Source organism: Erythrolamprus reginae, chromosome 1 (genome assembly GCF_031021105.1).
Source record: "Erythrolamprus reginae isolate rEryReg1 chromosome 1, rEryReg1.hap1, whole genome shotgun sequence".
In the NCBI taxonomy this organism is placed as follows: Eukaryota; Metazoa; Chordata; class Lepidosauria; order Squamata; family Dipsadidae; genus Erythrolamprus; species Erythrolamprus reginae.
Window position 1 is genome coordinate 424,138,728 of NC_091950.1, and position 22,219 is coordinate 424,160,946.

At 48.9% G+C, this 22,219-nt stretch overlaps 2 protein-coding genes across 3 annotated transcripts in view; one reads left to right on the top strand and one right to left on the bottom strand.

Annotated features, from left to right (window-relative positions):
• GIT1 (GIT ArfGAP 1) overlaps positions 1-4,278 on the top strand; it is a 68,929-nt gene extending 64,651 nt beyond the window's left edge. The window contains 2 exon segments of the mRNA XM_070735444.1: positions 1,481-1,544; positions 3,304-4,278. Coding sequence (XP_070591545.1) covers positions 1,481-1,544; positions 3,304-3,516 — 277 coding nt within the window. The 3' untranslated portion in view covers positions 3,517-4,278.
• A 2,265-nt stretch (positions 4,279-6,543) lies between these two features.
• On the bottom strand, positions 6,544-16,487 carry TP53I13 (tumor protein p53 inducible protein 13). 2 transcript variants are annotated; one of them, XM_070735471.1, is made up of 5 exons: positions 16,262-16,487; positions 12,930-12,991; positions 8,731-8,809; positions 7,590-8,172; positions 6,544-6,781 (listed from the first exon to the last, which is right to left on the bottom strand). In XM_070735471.1, the coding sequence occupies exons 1-5, from the start codon at positions 16,328-16,330 to the stop codon at positions 6,672-6,674; spliced, it is 903 nt and encodes a 300-aa protein (XP_070591572.1). In that variant the 5' UTR covers positions 16,331-16,487; the 3' UTR covers positions 6,544-6,671. The 2 variants fall into 2 exon arrangements, with proteins under 2 accessions (XP_070591572.1, XP_070591571.1); XM_070735470.1 differs by lacking the exon at positions 16,262-16,487 and adding an exon at positions 15,585-15,818.
• Positions 16,488-22,219: the final 5,732 nt, after the last annotated feature.

The window sequence follows — 22,219 nt, forward strand, 5'->3', positions numbered from 1 at the left end:
GAGGAAGGAGCCAGGATGAAAAGTCAAAATTGGGGTGTCTGGGGTGCCTTTGCCAGCAACAGTTTTTTTCTTTTCTTTTTAACAAAAAGTTTTATTTATACACATATATACATAACACACAAAACAAAAGACATTTAAAAACATTGGGCATTTGTGTAGCAAATCTGTTACATTTCTAATTGTGCTCACAACCTATTGCATAACCGAGATAGGAACCTGGGGTTCAGAAAATTTTTGCCTCTTCTTACGAACTTTTTTCTTCTTACGAACCCGCCGCCGCCGCCCAGAAGCCCCGCCGCCCGGCTGTCGCTTTTTGAAACAGCCGGGGGGCTTCCCAGCGTCCTCCTGAACCTGAACGCCAAACCCGAACTTCCGGGTTCGGCGTTCAGGAGGACGCTGGGAAGCCCCCTGGCTGTTTCAAAAGGCGACAGCCGGGCGGCGGGGCTTCCCAGCGGCCTCCCGAACCCAAACTTTTGCCAAACTTCCGGGTTCGGCATTCGGGAGGCCGCTGGGAAGCCCCGCCGCCCGGCTGTCACCTTTTAAAACAGCCAGGGGGCTTCTCGGCGGCCTCCCAAACGCCGAACCCGGAAGTTCGGCAAAAGTTCGGGTTCAGGAGGACGCTGAGAAGCCCCCCGGCTGTTTTAAAAGATGACAGCCGGGCGGCGGCGGTTTTTTTGCGTTTTTTTTTTGTTGTTGCACAGATTAATTGATTTTACATTGTTTCCTATGGGAAACAATGTTTTGTCTTACAAACTTTTTGCCTTACGAACCTCCCCCGGGAACCAATTAGGTTCGTAAGACGAGGTATTACTATATCTGTTTTCCCTTAACCCATTTGTCACCAAGAAATACTTTTTTAAAAAAACTTTCCAACTAATAATAATATTACCAAGTACTATACATTTATTACTTTTTCCTTTTCTCCAACCAGCAGTAGAACTAGCCCCAACATTGATAATATTCTGAATCTATCTTATTTTTTAATTCCAATGTTAATTTATCCATCTCCTCACACGCTATTATTTTTTCTATTATGTCTCCCTCTGTTGGTACATTTTCATTTTTTCAATATTGTGCAAATATTATTTTTGCCGCAGTTGTTATGCAGCGCACTTTTTCTTTTTAATCTTTTGAAGTTAATTGTAAATCATTTAAATTCAATCGCAGTCGATAAGGGAATGCTTGATACTTCCCAAATGACTCTTAAAAAATGCTGCCTGGGGGATTCTGGGAATGGAATTCCTCCCCTCTTAAAGCAGGCTGGCTGGGGGATTCTGGGAAAACCACCTATTTTTGTGGGGTGGCTAAGTTGTCATTTCAAATAGCCACTAAAAAAATAGTCTCAAGTCGAGGAGTATCTCTATTGGATGTCGCATCCTATTATCTTCCAAACATTGGAGTCCCCCTTGGCCATATACAACAACTGACCCCGGGCCCTGCTCCGTCTGGATCTTACGTTGTCTCTCTTGCCCCCCAGCAGCTTCGTCCCCTGTTCGGAGAAAATCCATACAGCGGTCACAGAGATGGCGTCGCTTTTCCCCAAGGTAAGGGGAGGCTTCTAATCTCCGGGGGGAGTTGATTCCAGAGGGCCGAGGCCGCCAGAGAAGGCCCTTCCCCTGGGTCCCGCCAGACGACATTGTTTCATCGATGGGACCTGGAGAAGGCCGACTCTGTGGGACATAACCGGTCGCTGGGATTCGTGCGGCAGAAGGTGGTCCCTGAGATAATCTGGTCCGATGCCATGAAGGGCTTTATAGTGACCGGAAACTGATTGGCAACCAATGCAGACTGCGGAGTGTTGGTGTAATATGGGCATATCTGGGGAAGCCCATGACTGCTCTCGCAGCTGCATTCTGCACAATCTGAAGTTTCCGAACAGTAATCAAACCTCGAGGTGATGACGGCATGAGTGACTGTGAGCAATGACTCCCTGTCCAGATAGGGCCGCAACTGGTGCACCAGGCGAACCTGGGCAAACGCCCCCCTCGCCACAGCTGAGAGATGGTTGTCTAATGTGAGCTGTGGATCAAGGAGGACACCCAAGTTGCAAACCTTCTCCAAGGGGGTCAATAATTTCCGCCCCCCAGGGTAATGGATGGGCAGATGGAATTGTCCTTGGGAGGCAAAACCCACAGCCACTCCATCCTATCAGGGTTGAGTTTGAGTCTGTTGACATCCATCCAGACACTAACAGCTTCCAGGCACTGGCACATCACTTCCACTGCTTCGTTGACTGGACATAATGTTCTACCACTAAACACCCCTTCCCCAGGGTCTCCCCTCCTAGCTGGCTGGGGAATTCTGAGAATTGAAATCCCCAGGTTAAGCCAATCTGGGTTCCCTGTTGTCTTGTCGGAAGGTTGCAAAAGGAGATCACATGGCCTCCGATGGACGCTGCGACCGCCATAAATATGAATCAGTGGCCAATTGTCCGAATTTTGATCACGTGAACCACGGAGATGCTGCCGCGGTCACAAGTGGTGAAAAGTGGTCATAAGATACTTTTTCAGTGTTGTTGTGAGTATTCCCTGTCAGCCTCAGGAAGTGTCAAATTCGGAGGAGGACGAAGAGACAGAAGCTTTAATGTACCCTGAGTTGTCGGAGAGCAGTGGAGAGGAGGGTGAAAATGAGTTAGACGTTAGCATGGAAAGCAGCTCAACTTCAGAGAGTGGGCGGGTAGCTGACAGCCCTTGATTGAACACGAGATTTAGGAGATTCGCAAAAAGAAGGGAGGAGATGTTTGGGGAAAAGTTTTGAATCTGCAACTTTAGAATTGTGTAAATCAACCAACGCGTCATATCCTGAAATGTTGGAATACGGCCACATTCCTTGCCTCTGAGAAGTAAGCCTTTGATATAATTATGATAAACTGTGCAAATTCAGATTTAATATGACTCAGAGATAAGAAGCTAGCAAAGGATTTATAGTTTTATAAACTCCGCTAATTAGATTTGGAATGTGTCTTCACATAGCAGCATTGTAACCGCAACGATCTTCTCGGTGTAAGAAGAAAAATAAAAATTTATTAGTTTTGAAAATCAAAGCCTTGAAGAGAGAGTTCGTGGAGTCGCTTCAGCTTGACCAGAACAGGTGTCGTCATAACTTTGAAGGGTTGCTAAGTGATCTGTTGTAATTCGAGAACTGCCAGTAGATAATCTGTAGATGCCAAGAGCTTGGGGGAGGCTACAATGGCTGTAAGTACAAAAAAATGTAGCTTCAAATGGTCACTAAGCGAACTGTCGTAAGTCGAGGACCATCCGAACTCCGGGGTTCCTGACTCTCTGCGTCCCCTCTCGCCCACAGAAACCGGCCCTGGAGACAGTGCGCAGCTCCCTACGCCTGCTCAACGCCAGCGCCTACCGGCTGCAGAGCGAATGCCGCAAGACCGTCCCACCGGAGCCCGGAGCCCCCGTGGACTACCAGCTCCTGACCCAGCAGGTCATCCAGTGCGCCTACGACATCGCCAAGGCCGCCAAGCAGCTGGTCACCATCACCACCCGCGAGAAGAAGCAGTGAGGGCAGGAGGGGTCCCCTCTCGTTCCTCCCACCCACCCGCCCCCTCTACTCCCAGGGGGGCCCGTTCGATAAAACGCCCACCCGGAAGATTCCTTCCTCTGGTTTGGCGCAACCGGGACGCTGATAAGAGGAGTTGGGACAAGGCGGGCAGTGCAGAAACTCTTGGTGTAAATACCCCCCCCTCTGTCTCGCCCTCCCCCCCTCCCCAGAAAGGATCTTCCGGGCGGCCCTCCCCCCCCATATATAGTGCGTGGATCCGTCCATCCGTGTCCCCCTCCCTCCCACCCGTCTGTATAGAGAGAGACCAAGTGTATTTATCTGGCAAATGTCCCCCTCCCCGATAGTGTTAACACTGGAATAGCGACGTGGAGGAGCCACGGAGATTGGAGCAGGTCCCCCACCCACCCAAAAAAATATGTGGGCTCTTCTCTCCCCGTTTCCGCCCCGCCCCGCGGAAAAAAGCAAAGCCTAATTTCTCCTCTTTGCAATCCAGATTTTTGCAACCCAACCTTCCGCGTTCGTTCCTGCATCCGACACCCTGGCGGGCGGGGGGGACGGGCGTTGTGTGTGCGTATGTGTGTGTGTGTGTCTTCAGTCGCCCCCCCACCCCGCCCACAGAGAAAGCTGTGAAGCTGAGGCCAGTCGTGGAGGTATTTGGGGTCCGGGGGGGGAGGGCAGCAGGGTACCTGGGGGCTGTGCTGGAATCTCGGGTTTCGAAAATCTTGTACATTTGTATCAAATAAAAGAGGATGCCAACGGGCACCTGGGCGTATGGCTTGGCGGCGGCTGGACGGGTGGGGGGGGGGGGCTCTTCGCGCCTTGAGACACCTTGGAGGGTGGTCTGTGCACGGCCCTCGGAGCGAAACCCACCGACTCAAAAGTCCCTTATTTTATGATAAAATCAAACTCTTTGTTGACTCTCCACACCCCATTTCCCACAATCCTTTGCCTTTATACTGCATGGAAGTGACATCATACCCCAAAGAGGATCAGGCTGTAAGCTAATACCTTTTACTATGTAACTCCTCTTGCCTTCTCAGCAATCGAGGGTCTATCCACTGGCTTTCCACTCTCATGTCTTCCTCATCCTCTGACTGGGACCACTCCCCCATTGTCACATCAGCCCCCTCTAGTGGTTCCTCAGGCTCACTCACTCACTCTCACTGTCAGCTGGCAACCCTCCTGGCCCAGGATATCCAGAGGGACCTGGCTCATCCTCCTCATAATCTGACATGACCAGAGGTGGACGAGGACCACTCACAACAGAGGGTGGCCGGGGCAGCCGGGGGGGAGTGAACCCATCCTTGGGGGGCTGTTGAGGGAATTGGTCCGTTCCATAGATCCAGGGAGTGAGGTTTAATTAAGATCTAACCCAATGGGTTATGTTGTGCAAACCCAGCTAATATCCCTTGGTGCCCGTTCATAGCATCCAATAATAGGGAACGGGAAACGGCATCGGGAACTGGGCAGAGGTCCAAGAGCTCATTAAAAGTCTCTTTGAAGGGTCTATTAATCATTCAACACTCCCAGCATTTTGACAGAAGTCCCGGATGAGCAGTCTGTGGATATTTAAATCTGTCTGGCAGCAAACAGGATCTCTACAGCATGGAGTACACACCTTGTCATTGCTGGAAGGTTGTCCTTTGCACTCCTCGTGAGACTTTCCCTTACATAGTCACAAGGCGTGGCCAAGTGTTATTCATTCCCAAACCTCTTCCTTCTCAAATAATCCTGCCTGATCATAGTTCTGCGCACTCTTGCATCTATAAGTGGTTCTCCGCCATCTATGGGGTCACTCAATACCATCTCTGGGGGTGCCACAGTCTCGGATTGGCTTTCAGTGTCTCTTAACTCCTCATCCTCTTCACTCTCAGACTCTGGTGGCGAGAACACTGGCCTAGGATACCAAAGCACGTCTGTCTCACAATCCTCGAAATCGTGGATGGACCACAACAGTAACATCATCTGGGCTAAAAGCATTATACAAGCCTAGCACTGATGATGTTCCCTGGTTGGGTTATGAAATGTCTGGAAGAAAACCACCCGGCTCAGAGAGCATCCGGAACCCTACAGTTCTTTTCCTCCCTCCTTCTCTTCCTCTTCCTTTTCCTCCCTTCTCTTCCTCCTCCTTTTCTTCCTTGTCTTCCTCTTCCTCCCTTGTCTTCCTCCTCCTCCTCCTTTTCCTTCTTCTCCTCCTTCTCTTCCTCTTCCTCCCTTCTCTTCCTCCTCCTCCTCCTCTTCTTCCTCCTCCTGCTTTTCTTCCTTCTTCTCCTCCTTTTCCTCCTTCTCTTCCTCTTCCTCCCTTCTCTTCCTCCTTTTCCTCCCTTCTCTTCCTCCTTTTCCTCCTCTTCCTTTTCCTCCTCTTCCTTTTCCTCATTCTCTTCCTCCTCCTCCTCCTTAGCTGACCCACAGGCCATGGTTAATATCATTTAGCAACAGCATTTAGACTTATATACCACTTCATTGTGCTTCTACAGACCTCTCTAAGCGGTTTACAGAATCCGCCTCTGGCCCCTAACAATCTGGGTCCTCATTTGACCCCCCTCAGAAGGACGGAAGGCTGAGTCAACCTTGAGCCATTGGTGAGATTTGAACTGCTGAACTACAGATAGCAGTCAGCAGAAGGAGCCTGCAGGGCTGCACTCTAACCACTGCGCCACCCCGGCTCTTAAAGGGGCCAAGCAGCCATTAAGTGACCCAGGAAGAGAAAGGCTGCCTCCTGCGCTGGCCAACACCCCCCCTTCACTAGCCCCATTATTTTACAAGTGTATTTGTCTTTTTAAAAAAATAATTTGCATTAGTGGTCCGCAGGATTTATAATTAGGAAATTAGTGGTCTCAAAGTTTGGCAACCGCTGTTCTAGAAGACCCCAAGGTCCGTTATAGTCCTAGGATTCAATGCAGCAGATTAAAACATGGTTTGCTAGCTGGGGGTGACCTGAACTCAGGATCTTCAGAGGATGTGGGTGACCCCCATGCTAGTGTGAGCAGGGCGCAAAGAACATACGTGATGTTTCGGGCAGCTGTATGTAGGAAAATATATATTTATTGAGTAAGAAAAACAAACGCAGCAGTCAAGCCCGGAGCCCCTCCCTCCCTTCCTGGACAGTGGGGCCTTTGCGCTGGTGGCCCCTCCATGCAGGCCGGGCAAGGACTTCAAGTGGAGCTGTCCTCGTGGCTGGAGGAGCTGGACCGGAGCAGACGTGGTGGGTGACGTGGGCGCTTGGTCCGTCTGGAGCGCGAGAAGAGACGGCGCTTCATGACAGCTGCGGGAGGGAGGGGTGAGGAAGACAGGAGGGAAGAAAAGATGGGAAGGAGGGAGGAGATGAGAGTGAGTGAGTATGTGAGAGGGATGAAGGAAGGCAAGGAAGGGAAGAGATGGAAGCGAGGGAAGGAAGGAATATCAGGAATTGAATAAGAAGAAAGGAGGGAGGGAGGAAGAGAGGAAGAAAAGATGGGAGAAGGAAGGAATATGAGGAAGGGGAGGGAGAAGGGGGAAGGGTGGAAGGAAGGAGAGAAGGAGGAAGGAAAGATAGGAGAAGGAAGGAGCGAAGGAAGGAGAGGGAGAGAAGGAGGAAGGAAAGATGGAGAAGGATATGAGGAAGGGAATAAAGAGAAGGGGAGGGGCAGAGGAGGGAAAGAAGGAGGAAGGAAAGATGGGAGATGGAAGGAATATGAGGAAGGAAATAAGACGAAGGGAAGGGAAGGAAGATGAGAGGGAGGGAGATTGAAGGAAGGAAGGAAGGAAGGAAGGAAGGAAGGAAGGAAGGAAGGAAGGAAGGAAGGAAGGAAGATGATTTATTCTGCTCCTTTCCTAAATATCAGCAGTCCTCGACTTAATGACCTCAGCGGAGACGTCTCTGTTCCTAATCGAAGCGATTGCAGAGTGGCATCCCGTTTTATCAACTTTTCCACCAACGGCCGTTCAGCGTATCCGCTGCCCTTGGGAAGCAAGTCCCATGGCCGTTACGAATGGATGGGGGTCATAACTGGAGGACTACCAACGCTCCCAAATTGGGTGGATCTGCCTCCCCCTGCGTCCCCCCCCCCCCGCGTCCTACAGCCCAGACTCACCGGCCACCGTTTCGCGCCCCTCCTCGCTGCTGGTCATCCAGTAGAGACTCGGCCCGCGTCGGCATTTCTGGTGCAGGCGGGTGTAGAGCACCGCCAGGGTCAGGACGATCAGCAAGAAGGTCAGGGCGCTGGCAGCCCAGACCGCTTCTTCCGTACGGGGGGTGGGCACGTGGAGACCCCCTTGCCGAGCCTCCATTTCCTGGGCAACCACCGTAGCCCGTTGGCTGTCCGGGCATTGACATCCGGGTGTGTGGGCTGCCCCGATGACCTCCATGGCTGCATTGGGCAAAAGCATTCCTTGCTTGGTGGCACGGGGATGCCCTGGCATCACGCTGGCACCATCCGGGTGATTTGGGAGGGTCCTTCGAGCCACATCAGCTGCCTTCCCAGAGTCCTTTTCTTCCCTGAAAGTGGGCTGCGCTAAGGCCAAGTGGCTTTGGTGCTCCTGGGCACGGCTACCCTTCGTTGCCAGTCCTTTGGTGCCACTCGCGGCAGGGCGAGGGAGGAAAACGGCCCGCCGTTGCCTGCCATGTGCCCACAATTCCTGGGCCGTTGGCAGCCTCTTCCAGAGGTGGGGCAGCTTCTGGAAGGGGTTTGGAATTTGTAAAGGGTTAAATAAGGTTCATAAAGGGTTAAATAAGGTTCACAAAGGGTTAAATAAGGGTCATAAAGGGTTAAATGCAGTCCCCAACTGAGGCTTTGCCAGGGTCTGAGGACGAGGAGATCCCAATGCTCGGGTGAGGAGGATGAGGGGCCGGCAGGAGCAGTTGAGAAAGCTCAGAAAGAGGAAGTGAGCTCAGTTATGCATAGTCAGCATTCCCCAAGAGTATTTAAGGAGAGGAGTTTAGAGGGTGCTCTAAGGAGAAAAGGGGGGAGGGATGGAGGTAGAGGGAGGGAGAGAGAGGGAGAGAGGGAGGGAGAGAGAGGAATGGAGGGAGAAGGAGGGAGAGAGAAAGGGAAGAAGAGAGGGAGGGAGAGAGGGAGAAAAGGGGAGGGAGGAAGAGAGAAAAAGATGGAGGGAGAAAGGGAGGGAGAGGGAGGAGAGAGAAAGCGAGGGAGGGATGGGTAGAGAGGGAAAGAAAGGGAGGGAGAAAAAGAGAGAGAAGGAGGGAGACAGAGGCCCTCTTTGTTCTCTTCCTACCTTCAGCTGGGTCAGCCATTCTTGAAGACGCTGGTCTTTCAATTCTCCCAAGGCTGCCCCAATGTTGCCTTTGGACCCACTGCGGACGAGAAACGCAAGCAAAAAGTTAACCACCAGCATCTCTTCAAGCAGCCCCCCAAAATATGGGGCTGTCATTTAAGCAGCCACAGGCAGAGCCACCTGCACCCAGCAGCTTTCATCCCATTCAGAGTAAAACTGCATTAGAGGGCAAACCATTTTTTGGCTCAGGTGCCGAAAGGCTGCAGGCAGGGCCTCTCACCCGTAATGCAATGTCCTCCCTGCCTGCGCATGTGCGCGCACACACAGCACTGTTCTCCCCTGCACATGGGCACAATTCCCCCACCCACTGCCCAAGTGCACAGGACTCACTGAAGCTTCCAGGAGGCCCCTTGGTCTGTTTTTCGCTCCCCAGGGCTCAGGAAAGCCTCCTGAAGGCTGCGGATGGCGAAAAATGGCCCAACAGGAAAGTTCGGAAACAAAACAGAAGTGGAGCTGCCCTACTAAGTGGTGAGGAGGTGGAAAATCAGCTGCCCAGCACTTGTATGCACTGTGTAGCCGATGGGGCAGTGATGGTGAACCTTTTTTCCCTTGGGTGCCTAAAAACCATGTCCCTCTCCCTCCTTCTCTCCCTTTCTCTTCCTCTCTCCCTTTCTCTCTCCATCTCCAAGTGCCCACACTTCAATGCCTGGAGAGGGTGAAAACAGCTTCCCCCCCCCCCCAAGGCCCTCTGGAGGCCAGAAACGGCCTCTTTCCCAACTTCTGGTGGGCCCAATAGGCTCGTGTTTCATTCTCCCCAGGCTCCAAAAACCTGGAGCCATGGGAGGGTAAAAACGCCCTCCCCCATCACTCTGGAGGCTCTCTGGAAGCCAAAAACGCCCTCCCAGAGCCTCTGTGCAAGCCAAAAATCAGCTGGCCGGCACACACATGCACGTTGGAGCTGAGCCAGGGCAACGGCTCGCATGCCAGCAGATATGGCTCCGTGTGCCACCTGTGACACCCATGCCATAGGTTCGCCATCCCTGCAATAGGGCAATGCCTCGCAGGCCCTCAGATATGGCTCCATGTGCCACCAGTGGTTCGCCTTTACTGCAAGTTCAAGGGTTATCCAGAAAGTCAGGTTACCAGGCCCGTAGCTCTTGCGGGGAAATTTTGTGGGGGAGGCTGGTATTATTATCGTGTAGCGGGAAACCAGTGGAAGAGAACGAGCAGTGCCAGCGGTCAGTAGATCCTTGACAGGCGTTGTGGGGAAGGCTAGAGAGGAACGTCCTCATTCTGTTTCCCTCCTAGAGAGAAATGCACACTGTAATGCGCTAGGCAGGAATGCTGCTGTGGAGGGTGCCCAAGATGATGACTGAAGTGCACAACATCGACAGAAGTTGGTGCCGCCCGAGAATTTCTTGACCGTTTCGAGATTTAAGGCGAGGCTTTTCTCAATTGTGTAGCGACAGGAAATGAAACTTGGGCTGATCTATTTATTTATTTATTGGATTTGTATGCCACCCCTCTCCGTGGACTCGGGGCGGCTAACAACAGTGATAAAAACAGAATGTAACAATCCAATACTAAAACAGCTAAAAACCCTTATTATAAAACCAAACATACATACAAACATACCATGCTTAAATTGTAGAGGCCTAGGGGGAAAGATTATCTTAGTTCCCCCATGCCTGACGGCAGAGGTGGGTTTTGAGGAGCTTACAAAAGGCAAGGAGGGTGGGGGCTATTCTAATCTCTGGGGGGAGCGGGATTCGTGCAGCAGAAGGCGGTCCCGGAGATATTCTGGTCCGGTGCCATGAAGGGCTTTACAGGTCATAACCAACACTTTGAATTGTGACCGGAAACGGATCGGCACCCAATGCAGACTGCGGAGTGTTGGTGTAACATGGGCATATTTAGGGAAGCCCATGACTGCTTTCGCACCCTACTCCAGAAAGCAAACATTAATCAATGCAGTGGCGCCATACCCATTCTCCTTCAGTCCAAATAAAACTCAGCAATCAGCGAGAAAAATCCTGGGCACCCATCGAAGCAGTGTTCCTGCCCTTAGACCACACTTGGAGTCCTGTATACAGTTCTGGTCACTGCACCTCAAGAAGCGTAGAATGGAACTGGAAAAAGTGCAAAAAAGGGCAACAAGAATGATAAAATAAATTGAGCCCCTCCCTTAGGAAACCAGGTTGCAAGGCCTTGGTCTCTTCTGCCTTGAAAGGCGGCGTTGAAGGGGGGACTGGATCGAAGGGTATAAAATCCTGCATGTGATAGAAAAAGTGGATGGAGAAAACCTCTTTTCTCTATCACACAATACTAGGACCAGGGGGCCCTCCCTAAAGCTCACAGGTGAGAAAGTGAGGATGAATAAAGGGAGATATTTCTTCACCCAGAGGGTCCTTGGTTGATGGTATTCCCTTCCAGAAGAGGTCGTGACAGCTGTCAGCCTGGAGAGCTTCAAGGCAGCATTAGATAGATTCATGGATGCCAAGTGTAGCACAGGTGGTGATTGAAACGGATGTCCATGTGCCACCTCTATGTGGGTTGAGGCAGGCAGGTTCCCTTGGGTCCCATTTGTTGGGGGACAAGGGAAAGAGAGGGTTTGGCCTTCTTCTGCTCAAGATCCCCATGGACAATTGGTGGGTCACTGCATGACACAGAATGCTGGACTCAATGGGTTTGGGCCCAATATGTTTTTATGTAAGCATTCAGGTAAGCGTATTACAGCACGCACTTCACACTTGGAAGGAAAAGGGAATGAGGATGTTCATCTCTAACCTTAACCACAACGCCAATCAATGATCTACTGACCACTGGCACTGGCACTCTTCCAGTGGCTTCCCGTTACACGACAGTCATACCGATTTCCTCCGCGAACATTCCCTGCGAGAGCTGCGGGACTTGTAACTTTACTTTTTGGATAACAAGAGGCCTAGAAACTTGTAACTTTACATTCTCGTACAAGAGGCTTAGAAACATAGAAGATTTATGGCAGAAAAAGACGTCCTGGTCCATCTAGTCCAGTGTTTCCCAACCTTGGCAACCTGAAAATATCTGGACTTCAACTCCCAGAATTCCCCAGCCAGCATTTGCTGGCTGGGGAATTCTGGGAGTTGAAGTCCAAATATCTTCAAGTTGCCAAGGTTGGGAATCACTGATCTAGTCTGCCCTTATACTATTTCCTGTATTTTATCTTAGGATCATATAGCGGAGAGAAAGAATTCTGTGAGGTCCAAGGGATCACACCACCCATCCGCTATATGGAACAGACCAGAGCCCAGTGTATTGGAGAGTACTAGGTGGTCCTTGACTTACAACCTTTCATTTAGTGACCGTTCACTAGTAAACATACGAGAGGGAACAGATCTCAAAACATTTAAATACGTTCAAGGGTTAAATGAGGTTCAGGAGGGAAGTGTTTTTAATAGGAAAGTGAACACAAGAACAAGGGGGCACAATCTGAGGTTGGTTGGGGGAAAGATCAAAAGCAACATGAGAAAATATTATTTTACTGAAAGAGTAGTAGATCCTTGGAACAAACTTCCAGCAGACATGGTCGGTCAATCCAGTCACTGAATTTAAACATGCCTGCGATAAACATAGATCCACCCTAAGATAAAATACAGGAAAGAGTAGAAGGGTGGGCTAGAGGGACCAGGAGGTCTTTTTCTGCTGTCAATCTTCTATGTTGCTACAGTAGTAAAAACAATGACTTACAGTTATCATTATTTTCCACGCTTACCAACATTGTGGTATCTCCATGGTTGCACGATCAAAATTCTAGACACTTGGCAACCTGACTTGTATTTATGAGGGTTGGAGTGTCGTGGGATCACCTTTTGTGCCCCTTATGACAAGCCAACCCATGGGGGAAGCCAGATTTGCTTAACAACAAATTTGTTAACAACTAAACAAGTTCTCATTAACTTAACAACGGCAGTGATTTGCTTAACAAAGGTGGCAAGCGAGGTCATAAAACGGGGCAAACCTCAGTTAACAGCCGTTTTGCTTAGCAACAGAAATTTTGGGCTCAGTTACGGTGATAATTATATGCAATCTTGAGGGTTTGACAAGACGCTTCGGTGGAGAGGAAGAAACCTGTGAGGCCCAAAGGATCACACCACCCACTGTTATAAACGCAGCCGAGCGCAACCCTGCGTTGGGAAGTTCTCGCAGTTGTGACGATTCACCTGTCGGCAGGAAGGTTCTGATCGGGAAGACTCTCCTGGCGTACGAAGGCGGCCTTGTTCTCCTGGAAAAAGGGGGGAAACCAGTGGCTGAGCACCCCAAAAATGTCCTCTACCATTTGCCCCCCCTCCAGCTCCTGGGGGTGCCAGGTCTGCCTGCCCCACTGCGGATGTGGGTCAGAAAGTTTTGAGACCCCACCTCAACCGCTCATCCCTCTTTGATACATGTCAAAAGAGGCAGGAATATTTTTCTTTCTTTCTTTCTTTCTTTCTTTCTTTCTTTCTTTCTTTCTAATATATTTTTTATTGTTTCTCATTAGACAAACAAGACAAACGACATTCAACATTTAAAGGAGCTCCCATTTCTCCGCTTATCACAGAAGTCTAACTAGTAAAAAAAAAAAGTCTAACTATAATCAGATCAATACAGAAACATAACACATACAATCTATGTTCTTGTTAAATTTAACTCTGTTATCTTTATGTTATAGTTCATATAACTTTAATAAATTTTCTTATCTATAAATTATCAAATTACTTAAACTAGTAATAAAATATAAAGAATAACACTTTAAAATTTATAATATTGCAAAAATACTCTGTTTATATTATTCTTAATCTATTACATTATATCTATTATCATCATGTTTCTTTCTATGTCTTTCTGTTTGTCTTTCTTTCTCTTTCTTTCTTTTCCTTCCTTCCTTCCTTCCTTCCTTCCTTCCTTCCTTCCATGATTTAATGATTTCTAGGCCGCCCTTCTCCAGTGGACTCAGGGCAGCTTACAAATTAAAAACAATGCAAAATAGAAAGTTAAAAAATCGTAAAGAGTTATACAATTATAAAATCCAACCATAAAAGCTAAATCGTGAAAATCCAAAGATTGAAGGCCTCTGTTTTGTGTGTTTGTGTATCATAGGAAAGTCTTCGGAGAGGGGCGGCATACAAATCTAATAAATGATGATGATGATGATGATGATTATTATTATTATTCCATTAAAAATCCCCTTTTCCTCTCTTGAATTTGGGCAGCCCCACACCAACCCCTGAGTTTGTTTCTTTGGGGGGGGGACTGGCTTTTCTCATGGGGAGGGGTGGGGGGCTTTGCCCCTGGGGGGGAGGAGGAGGGCTAAGGCTCAGCCCCTCTGCAGCTGCTCTGGCTCAGTGCTGGGCAACAGGTGGCACTGCCAGACTTCGCAAGCTGGGACCGACTGCGGCTGCCACTTGGGCAGCTGCTGATTGGTCCAGGGCAAAGAGGGAGGGATCCCCCTGGCTTTCCAGGCAGCCAATGGGGTGGAAAGGAAACAAATACAAGCAGAAAACAGACCCCAGTGGTGGGTGGGTCTCAAAGCCAGGAACAAGCAAAAGGAACTTGGCTGGTGGGTCTTAAAATCCTCAGATTTATCCAGGGAAAAACGTCCCAGCATTTTGCAAGAGCTGCACAGATGGCATGGAGATTTTATTTTATTTTTTATTTAATGCTATTTTAAATTGATTATTTATTTGATTGATTGGTTTGGATTTGTATGCTGCAAAACTCCCATTATTTTCTCTCTTTCCTAAAATAATGCCTCGGGTGCCCAGAGGGGCAGGCAGCAGGAGGGCTGGTTAGGGGGTCTCTGAATTAATTTCTAAGATTCCTTGCCTCTTTTTGGGTTGTTCTATATTATTATTATTATTATTATTATTATTATTATTATTATTATTATTATTATTATTATTATTTGTATGCCACCCCCCCTCTCCGGAGACTCAGAGCAGCATTGTTTTTATGCTTTTAATATTTTATTTGGACATTGTCCAGAGTCTCTTTTGGAGGGAGGTGTGTGTGTGGGGGGGAGAGATAGAAATGAGGGAGAAAAAAGAAAGGAGAGAAAAAGAAATAGAAGAGAGAAAGAAGGGAGGGAAGGGGAGGGGGGAAGAGAGATAAAGAGAAAGGAAAGAAGGAAAAAGAAATGAAAGGAGAGAAAAAGAAATAGGAGAAAAAGAGAGGGGGAGAGAGAGAGAAGGGAGATAAAAAAAATGGAATAGAATAGAATTCTTGATTGGCGAAGTGCGATTGGACACACAAGGAATTTGTCTTGGCCCAGGTGCTCCCAAGGTGCATAAAAGAAAAATATACATTTGTCAAGAATCATGTGGTCCAACACTTAATGATTGTCACAGGGGTCAAATAAGCAATGAAGAAACAATCAATGTTAATAAAAATCTTAGGATACAAGCAACAAGTGACAGTCATACAGTCCTAAGTGGAAGAAAGGAAAGAAGGAAAACGAAAGAGAAAGAAATTGAGAGAAAGGAGAAAAGGAAGGAGAGAGAGAAAAAGAGAAAGGAAAGAAGGAAAAAGAGAAATGAAGGAGAAAGAGAGAAAGAGAGAAAGGAGAGAAAAAGAAATAGAGAAGAGAGTGGGATATAAAGAAAAAAGAGGAAGGAAGGAAGGAAGGAAAGAAAGAAAGAGAAAAAGAAAGAAAGAGAAGGAAGGAAAGAAAGTCCCCTCCTGGGTCCGGGCGGCCCGGAAGAGGCAACCGGGGCCTTTGAGCCGGACAGCAGCTCCGAGGCCAAGCCGATCCCTCCCTTCTTCCTTCGCCAGGGGCACGTTTTCCCCTCTTCCCAATTGTCTCTTCGGTGGGCAAGTTCCTAGTCCGTAAGGTACTTTACCAATTCAGCCACCCGTCTGCAACCCCGACGTAGCCCGTGCGGGCAAGGCGTTGTCCCACGCGCGGGGTCCCTCGAGGGCATCCAGACCACCCCTTTCCCTACAAAGGCGGCCGGAAGGGGGCTCTTTGGGGGGGCGTGTGATCCTGGGTGGACTTTTCCTTCCCTCCCCCCGGTTGCCCTGCGCTGCCTTCGCAACCCGACACGAGTCACGCGCCTTCACGGGATTCCTAAACCCCGATCCGGGTGGGCTCTTCTACGACTGGTGGACTTCAACTCCCAGAATTCCTGAGCCAACCATGCTAGCTGAGGAATTCTGGGAGTTGAAGTCCACCGGTCCTGGAAGAGCCAGCTTGGCCTACCCCTGGGCTCGAGGCCCTTCGGAAAATCCTCCAGGGATGGAGCGCCCGCGAATTCTGGTGGCCAGCTGTTCCACGGGTTAATTGTTCTCACGGTTAGGAAGCTTCTCCTTAATTCTTGGTTGCTCGCTTCTTCCCTGGAGTAGTTTCCAACCCTGCCCAACCGAACCCCGACACGTGGCTTGCAATGGTCGTGGGAAAGCGGAGGCCCCCCCCCCATCTCTGCCCGGCCCGGTTCGCACAGTCCGCGCAGCCTCTCCCGGGCCCTGCAGCCTCCCCTCCCCGGATTTGGTGAGAGGGAACCCCCCCCCCCCGCCTCACCTGCCCGCCGCCGCCGCCCGCCAGGCTCAGCACCAAGAGCAGCACGGGCGCCCCGGGAGGCTCCCCCATCGAGCCCCGCCGCCCCCTCCTGCTCTTCCTCCGGGGCCAGCCCAGGCGGACCCACCGCCCGACGACGCCCAACCCGGCCGGGGCGGAGTCGAGGCGGTCTTCCCGCTCCGCCTTGCTGGACCGGAGCGAAAAAGCGCCGTGGTGGTGAAGAGGGAGAATAAACAGAGTTGTGAGGAACGGAGGCTTCTAGGCCAGGGGTAGGCCAAGATGGCTCTTCTAGGACCCGTGGACTTCAACTCCCAGAATTCCTCAGCTAGCATGGTTGGCTCAGGAATTCTGGGAATTGAAGTCCACAAGTCAGAAGAGGCCCACTTGGCCTACCTCTGACATGGCAACTTGAAGATATTTGGACTTTAACTCCCAGAATTCCCGAGCCAGCGAATAAGAAAGTGAACACAAGAACAAGGGGACACAATCTGAAGTTAGTTTGGGGAAAGGTCAAAAGCAACATGAGAAAATATTATTTGACTGAAAGAGTAGTAGATCCTTGGAACAAACTTCCAGCAGACGTGGTTGGTCAATCCGCAGTAACTGAATTTAAACATGCCTGGGATAAACATAGATCCATCCTAAGATAAAATACAGAAAATAGTATAAGGGCAGACTAGATGGATCATGAGGTCTTTTTCTGCCGTCAATCTTCTGGGTTTCTATGTTTCTATCTTCAAGTTGCCAAGGTTGGGAAACACTGGCATAGACAAATAGGGCTGGAAAGACCCTTGGAGGTTTAAACAAGAGACCCTAGACCAGGAGTAGGCCAAGTGGCTTCTTCTAGGACCCGTGGACTTCAACTCCCAGAATTCCTGAGCTTAGCATAGTTGGCTCAGGAATTCTGGGAATTGAAGTCCACAAGTCATAGAAGACCCAACTTCGCCTACCTCTGACATAGATCATAGACAAATAGGGCTGGAAGGACCCTTGGAGGTTCAACCAGGAGACCCTATACCAGAGGTAGGCCAAGTGGGGCTCTTCTAGGACCTGTGGACTTCAACTCCCAGAATTCCTGAGCTAGCACAAGTCATAGAAGAGGCAACTTGCCTGACCCCTGTTCTAGTCATTTAGGCAAGAAAAACCAAACGCACAGGAAGAGTATATGTGCTACTTTACTTAACTGTGAGAGGGATCTTGGAGTCCTAGTGGACAACCATTGAAATAGGAGCCAGCCGTGTGCAGCAGCTGCCAAAAAAGCCAACACAGTTCTAGGCTGCATCAACAGAGGGAGAGAATCAAGACCACGTGAAGTGTTAATACCACTTGGGAAGGTCACACTTGGGATCCTTAAAAGCTTCCAATGTTGGAACATCCACATCTCCTGGTGAGAAGCTGTTCCACTGGTTAATTGTTCTGACTGTCGGGAAATTTCTCCTTAATTCTAAGTTGCTTCTGTCCTTGTTTAGTTTCCACCCATTGCTTCTTGTCCTACCCTCAGGTGCTTTGGAGAATAGCTTGACTCCTTCTTCTTTGTGGCAACACCTGAGATATTGGAAGGCTGCTCTCATGTCTCCCCTGGTCCTTCTTTTCCTTAAACTATCCATGCCCAGTTCCTGCAACTGTTCTTCGTATGTTTCAGCCTCCATTTATCCCCTGATCCTCTTTGTTGCTCTTCTCTGCACTCTTTCTAGAGTCTCAACATCCTTTTTGCATCGTGGTGACCAAAAGTGAATGCCGGATTCCAAGTATGGCCTTACCCAGGCCTTGTAGAGTGGTGTTAACCCTTTGTGTGATCTAGAATTACTGTTAGGCACTCGGCCAAGACTTTGTGAGTGCGAGAAGCAGGGTCTCCTTTGCTCCCCAGCTGGCCTGGCTTTCTTTAAAGCTGCCCCCTGGACTCAACCCGCAGCCTGTTTTGGTGTGTATTTTAAGACCTTCCCCAGCCCCGGAAGCCCTGTTCACAGAGAGGGTGGATGCTCCTTCTCTGGGCCTAGTGCAGTGTTTCCCAACCTTGGCAACTTGAAGATATCTGGACTTCAACTCCCAGAATTCCCCAGCCAGCGAATGCTGGCTGGGGAATTCTGGGAGTTGAAGTCCAGATATCTTCAAGTTGCCAAGGCTGGGAAACACTGGCCAAGGCTTTTGGAGGAGCAGGCAACCTTATTCAGGTGAGTGATAGCACCTACCCCCAGGAACCTCCAAGCCATCATCTGGGAAGCCCCTCGACTCTGGGCTGGCTCTCACCCTGGGCCCAAGGAAGGGGCTCGGAACATCAGTGGGTCAGCATCTCTAGGGACCGCACCAGGGCTACTCCCTGTTGCTCACCTGAGGTGGCTAGGGATTCTTTTCCCCCTCAAACAGAAATGGTGGGGAAGGAATTGGGGGTCTCGCTTCTACAGAGTCCTAGGGAGCTGGGCAGCATAGAAAAACTTCAAAAACTCACATTTAAAGTTGTGGGTGAAAATAACCAAGGAACAGAAAGCTGATTCATGAAGCTTCGTAGCAGCTTTTCAGACTTAACACCTTGCAGATCTGCTAACCATAGTCCTCATCCATCTAGGCAGACAAGCCCCAGGGCTGATGGATGATGATGGGCTTTGTAACTCATCTGAAGTTCCACAGTGACTTGGAAGGTTCCCCTGCCTTGTCTTTTTTTATCATCCCAAATGCAAAGAAAAATCAAAAACATACGTTTCTTGAACTAGTTGTTTTATGGCCTTTTTAAATGAAATGTCGTTTTAATAGTATTAGACTGGTCAAATCTAGTTCTTCTATTTCCTGTTAAAAAGGGAATCAGAGGTACTTTGGCAGATGACTTATACATTGCTGTACATTAGATCTCACATCCCATTAGATGAGTAGTTGCCGTGGGGGACAATTTTATTTTTAACCGGGGCAATTGGGAGTGGCGCAGCAGGTAGAGTGCTGTACTGTAGGCCACTGAAGCTGACTTGTAGATCTGAAAGTCAGCGGTTCAAATCTCATCACCGGCTCAAGGTTGACTCAGCCTTCCATCCTTCCGAGGTGGGTCAAATGAGGACCCAGATTGTGGGGGCAATAGCCTAGCTCTATAAAAAAGTGCTATTGCTAACATGTTGTAAGCCGCCCTGAGTCTAAGGAGAAGGGTGGCATAAAAAATCAAATAAATAAATAAATATAATTAAATAAATAAAATAAATACTGAAACACAGCTGAAAGTTTCAACTCATAAATCAAATAGATTAAATTAAATGGGAAATTCTCATTCCCCCCCAAAAAATCCCCTTTCTGAGATGAAAAGTGGGAAAACAAGAGAAGCTACCAATAGGAGAGACGGTTTATACTCTGGCTTGAATCTTGGGGTCCTTGGGACTCTATGAGCTGAGTTGTTGACCTTTAATGACCCATCTAGGCAACACCATCAGGGCTAAAGGAGAGCCGCGTTTGATCTGTTTATATATCCGCCTGTTTGTAATATTGGTGGGAAGGTGGTTTTCTTCTGGGTGTATCCTTGATTAGGCTGCTCCTGACTATTAAGCCGCTGGCAAACCCACTCGTAAATAAACCAATCACGAACCCACCCTCTCTTCTGGAACTGATGAGGTTGCCTAGTTAGGTCACAAGATGTCTGCAGGGAAAGAACCCAGCTCAAAGACCACGGAATAATTTTGCAAGGCAGGCAATAAAAGGGAGCTCCCAGTTAGAACCAAGATAGGTTAAGAATCCTGCATGGGCTCCCGATCAGTTTCCGGTCACAATTCAAAGTGTTGGTAATGATCTAAAAAGCCCTACATGGCATTGGACCAGAATACATCCGTAACTGTCTTCTGCCGCATGAATCCCAGCAACCAATTAGGTCCCAGATAATCAGCCTTCTCCGGGTCCCGTCAACTAAACAATGTCGGTTGGCGGGCCCCGGGGGAGAGCCTTCTCTGTGGCGGCCCCGGCCCTCTGGAATCAACTCCCCCTGGAGATTAGAACCGCCCCCACCCTTCTTGCCTTTCGTAAATTATTAAAGACCCACCTATATCGCCAGGCATGGGGGAATTAAGATACCCCCAGGCATATATAGTTTATGCATGGAATGATTGTGTTGCATGGTTTTAATGTTGCGGTTTCAAATGTTTTTTAATATTAGATTTATTATATTGTGTTATTTTGTTGTGAGCCGCTCAGAGTCCATGGAGAGGGGCGGCATACAAATCGGACAAATTAAATTAAATCCTGCAAAATCTGCTTTTTACGCCCCGTTTCCAAAAACTCCCAACTTCGTCTCACGAAAAATCTTATTGCGTGGCTAACGAAACCTCTTTGCACCGGAAAAATGCATTTCGTAACTGTTGAGTGCTCCTTGTCCACCTCAGATCCTGTCAGATTCTGAGGCGGGTGAGCCAGGCCCCTCTAGCTACCCAGGGCCAGGGGGGTTGCCAGATGTAGCAGGGAGCGAGAGTGAAGGAGAAAGTGACCTGAGCTTGAGGAACCACTAGAGGGGGCTGATATGTCAATGGAGTGGTCCCAGTCAGAGAGTGAGGAAGACATGAATGTGGAAAGTAATTGGGTTGACCCTCACTATAGGAGACTGCTCCGAAGGTGAGAGGAGTTACAAAGTAAAAGGTATTAGTGAATTGACTTAGCCTCTTTGGGGTGTGATGTCACTTCCAGGCAGTATAAAGTCAAAGGATCTTGGCAAATGGGGTGTGGAGATTCAACGCTATTAGAGAACCATCTTTCAGCTGTGGCGAGGGGGGCGTTTGTCCAGGTTTGCCTGGTGCACCAGTTGTGGCCCTATTTGGATCAGGAGTCACTGCTCACAGTCACTCATGCCTTCATCACCTCGAGGCTCGACTACTGTAACGCTCTCTACATGGGGCTACCTTTGAAGAGTGTTTGGAAACTTCAGATCGTGCAGAATGCAGCTGCGAGAGCAATCATGGGCTTCCCTAGATATGCCCATGTCACACCAACACTCCACAGTCTGCATTGGTTGCCAATCAGTTTCCGGTCACAATTCAAAGTGTTGGTTATGACCTATAAAGCCCTTCATGGCACCGGACCAGATTATCTCCGGAACCGCCTTCTGCCGCACGAATCCCAGCGACCAGTTAGGTCCCACAGAGTGGGTCTTCTCCGGGTCCCATCAACTAAACAATGTCCTGGCCCTCTGGAACCTCCTCCCCCCAGAGATTAGAATTGTCCCCTCCATCTTGCCTTTCATAAGTTCCTTAAAACCCACCTCTGCTGTCAGGCATGGGGGAACTGAGATATTCTTTCCCCCTAGGCTTCTACAATTTATGCATGGTATGTTTGTATGTATGTTTGGTTTTATAAGGGTTTTTAGTTGCTTTAGTATTGGATTGTTACATGCTGTTTTTTATCACTGTTGTTAGCACGGAGAGGGGCGGCATACAAATCCAATAAATAAATAAATAAATAAATAAATAAATAAATAAATAAATAAATAAATAAATAAATAAATAAATAAATAAATAAATAAATAAATGCTGTTCAATGGAAGAGATGTGAAACTGGGGGGTGTACTTGAACAAAGCTTTAAAGCCATGATTTCTGCCTCAATGACACTCGTTCTCAGCTGGACGCTTGTTGCCAGGACTCTGGTGAGCGAAATTCATTTGCTTAAAATGACAAATGGACTTTGTAACCCATTCGAATGCTGATTAGGCCAAGCTTGGCAGTTTTGCCTGGGCCTTGTTGACATTTATCTCCCCAAAACAAAATCCTCCTTTCTCCAAGAATCTTTTAAAACCCGCTTTTCGTTCTGTGTGCTTATGTCAATAAAGAGTTTGATTTATTCATAAAATGAAGGATTTTTGAGTCGGGGCTTTTGCTCCGGGGGCCAGGCACAGAACAGTAAGGGGCGTTAAAAAGAACACTTGCCAAAAATCTGCCTCTGTTTCCCTGCATTGCAACTACAGTGTCCCCTCGATTTCCGTGGGGGATGCGTTCCGAGACCGCCCGCGA

Coding starts and splice junctions, on each gene's coding strand:
- TP53I13 (XM_070735470.1), bottom strand. CDS start 15,665: ATGCCCTCGAGGGACCCCGCGCGTGGGACAACGCCTTGCCCGCACGGG. Junction 12,992..15,584: donor GCAGACGGGTGGCTGAATTG/GTAAAGTACCTT, acceptor CCCTTTTTCCAG/GAGAACAAGGCCGCCTTCGT. Junction 8,810..12,929: donor CAGAACCTTCCTGCCGACAG/GTGAATCGTCAC, acceptor TCTCGTCCGCAG/TGGGTCCAAAGGCAACATTG.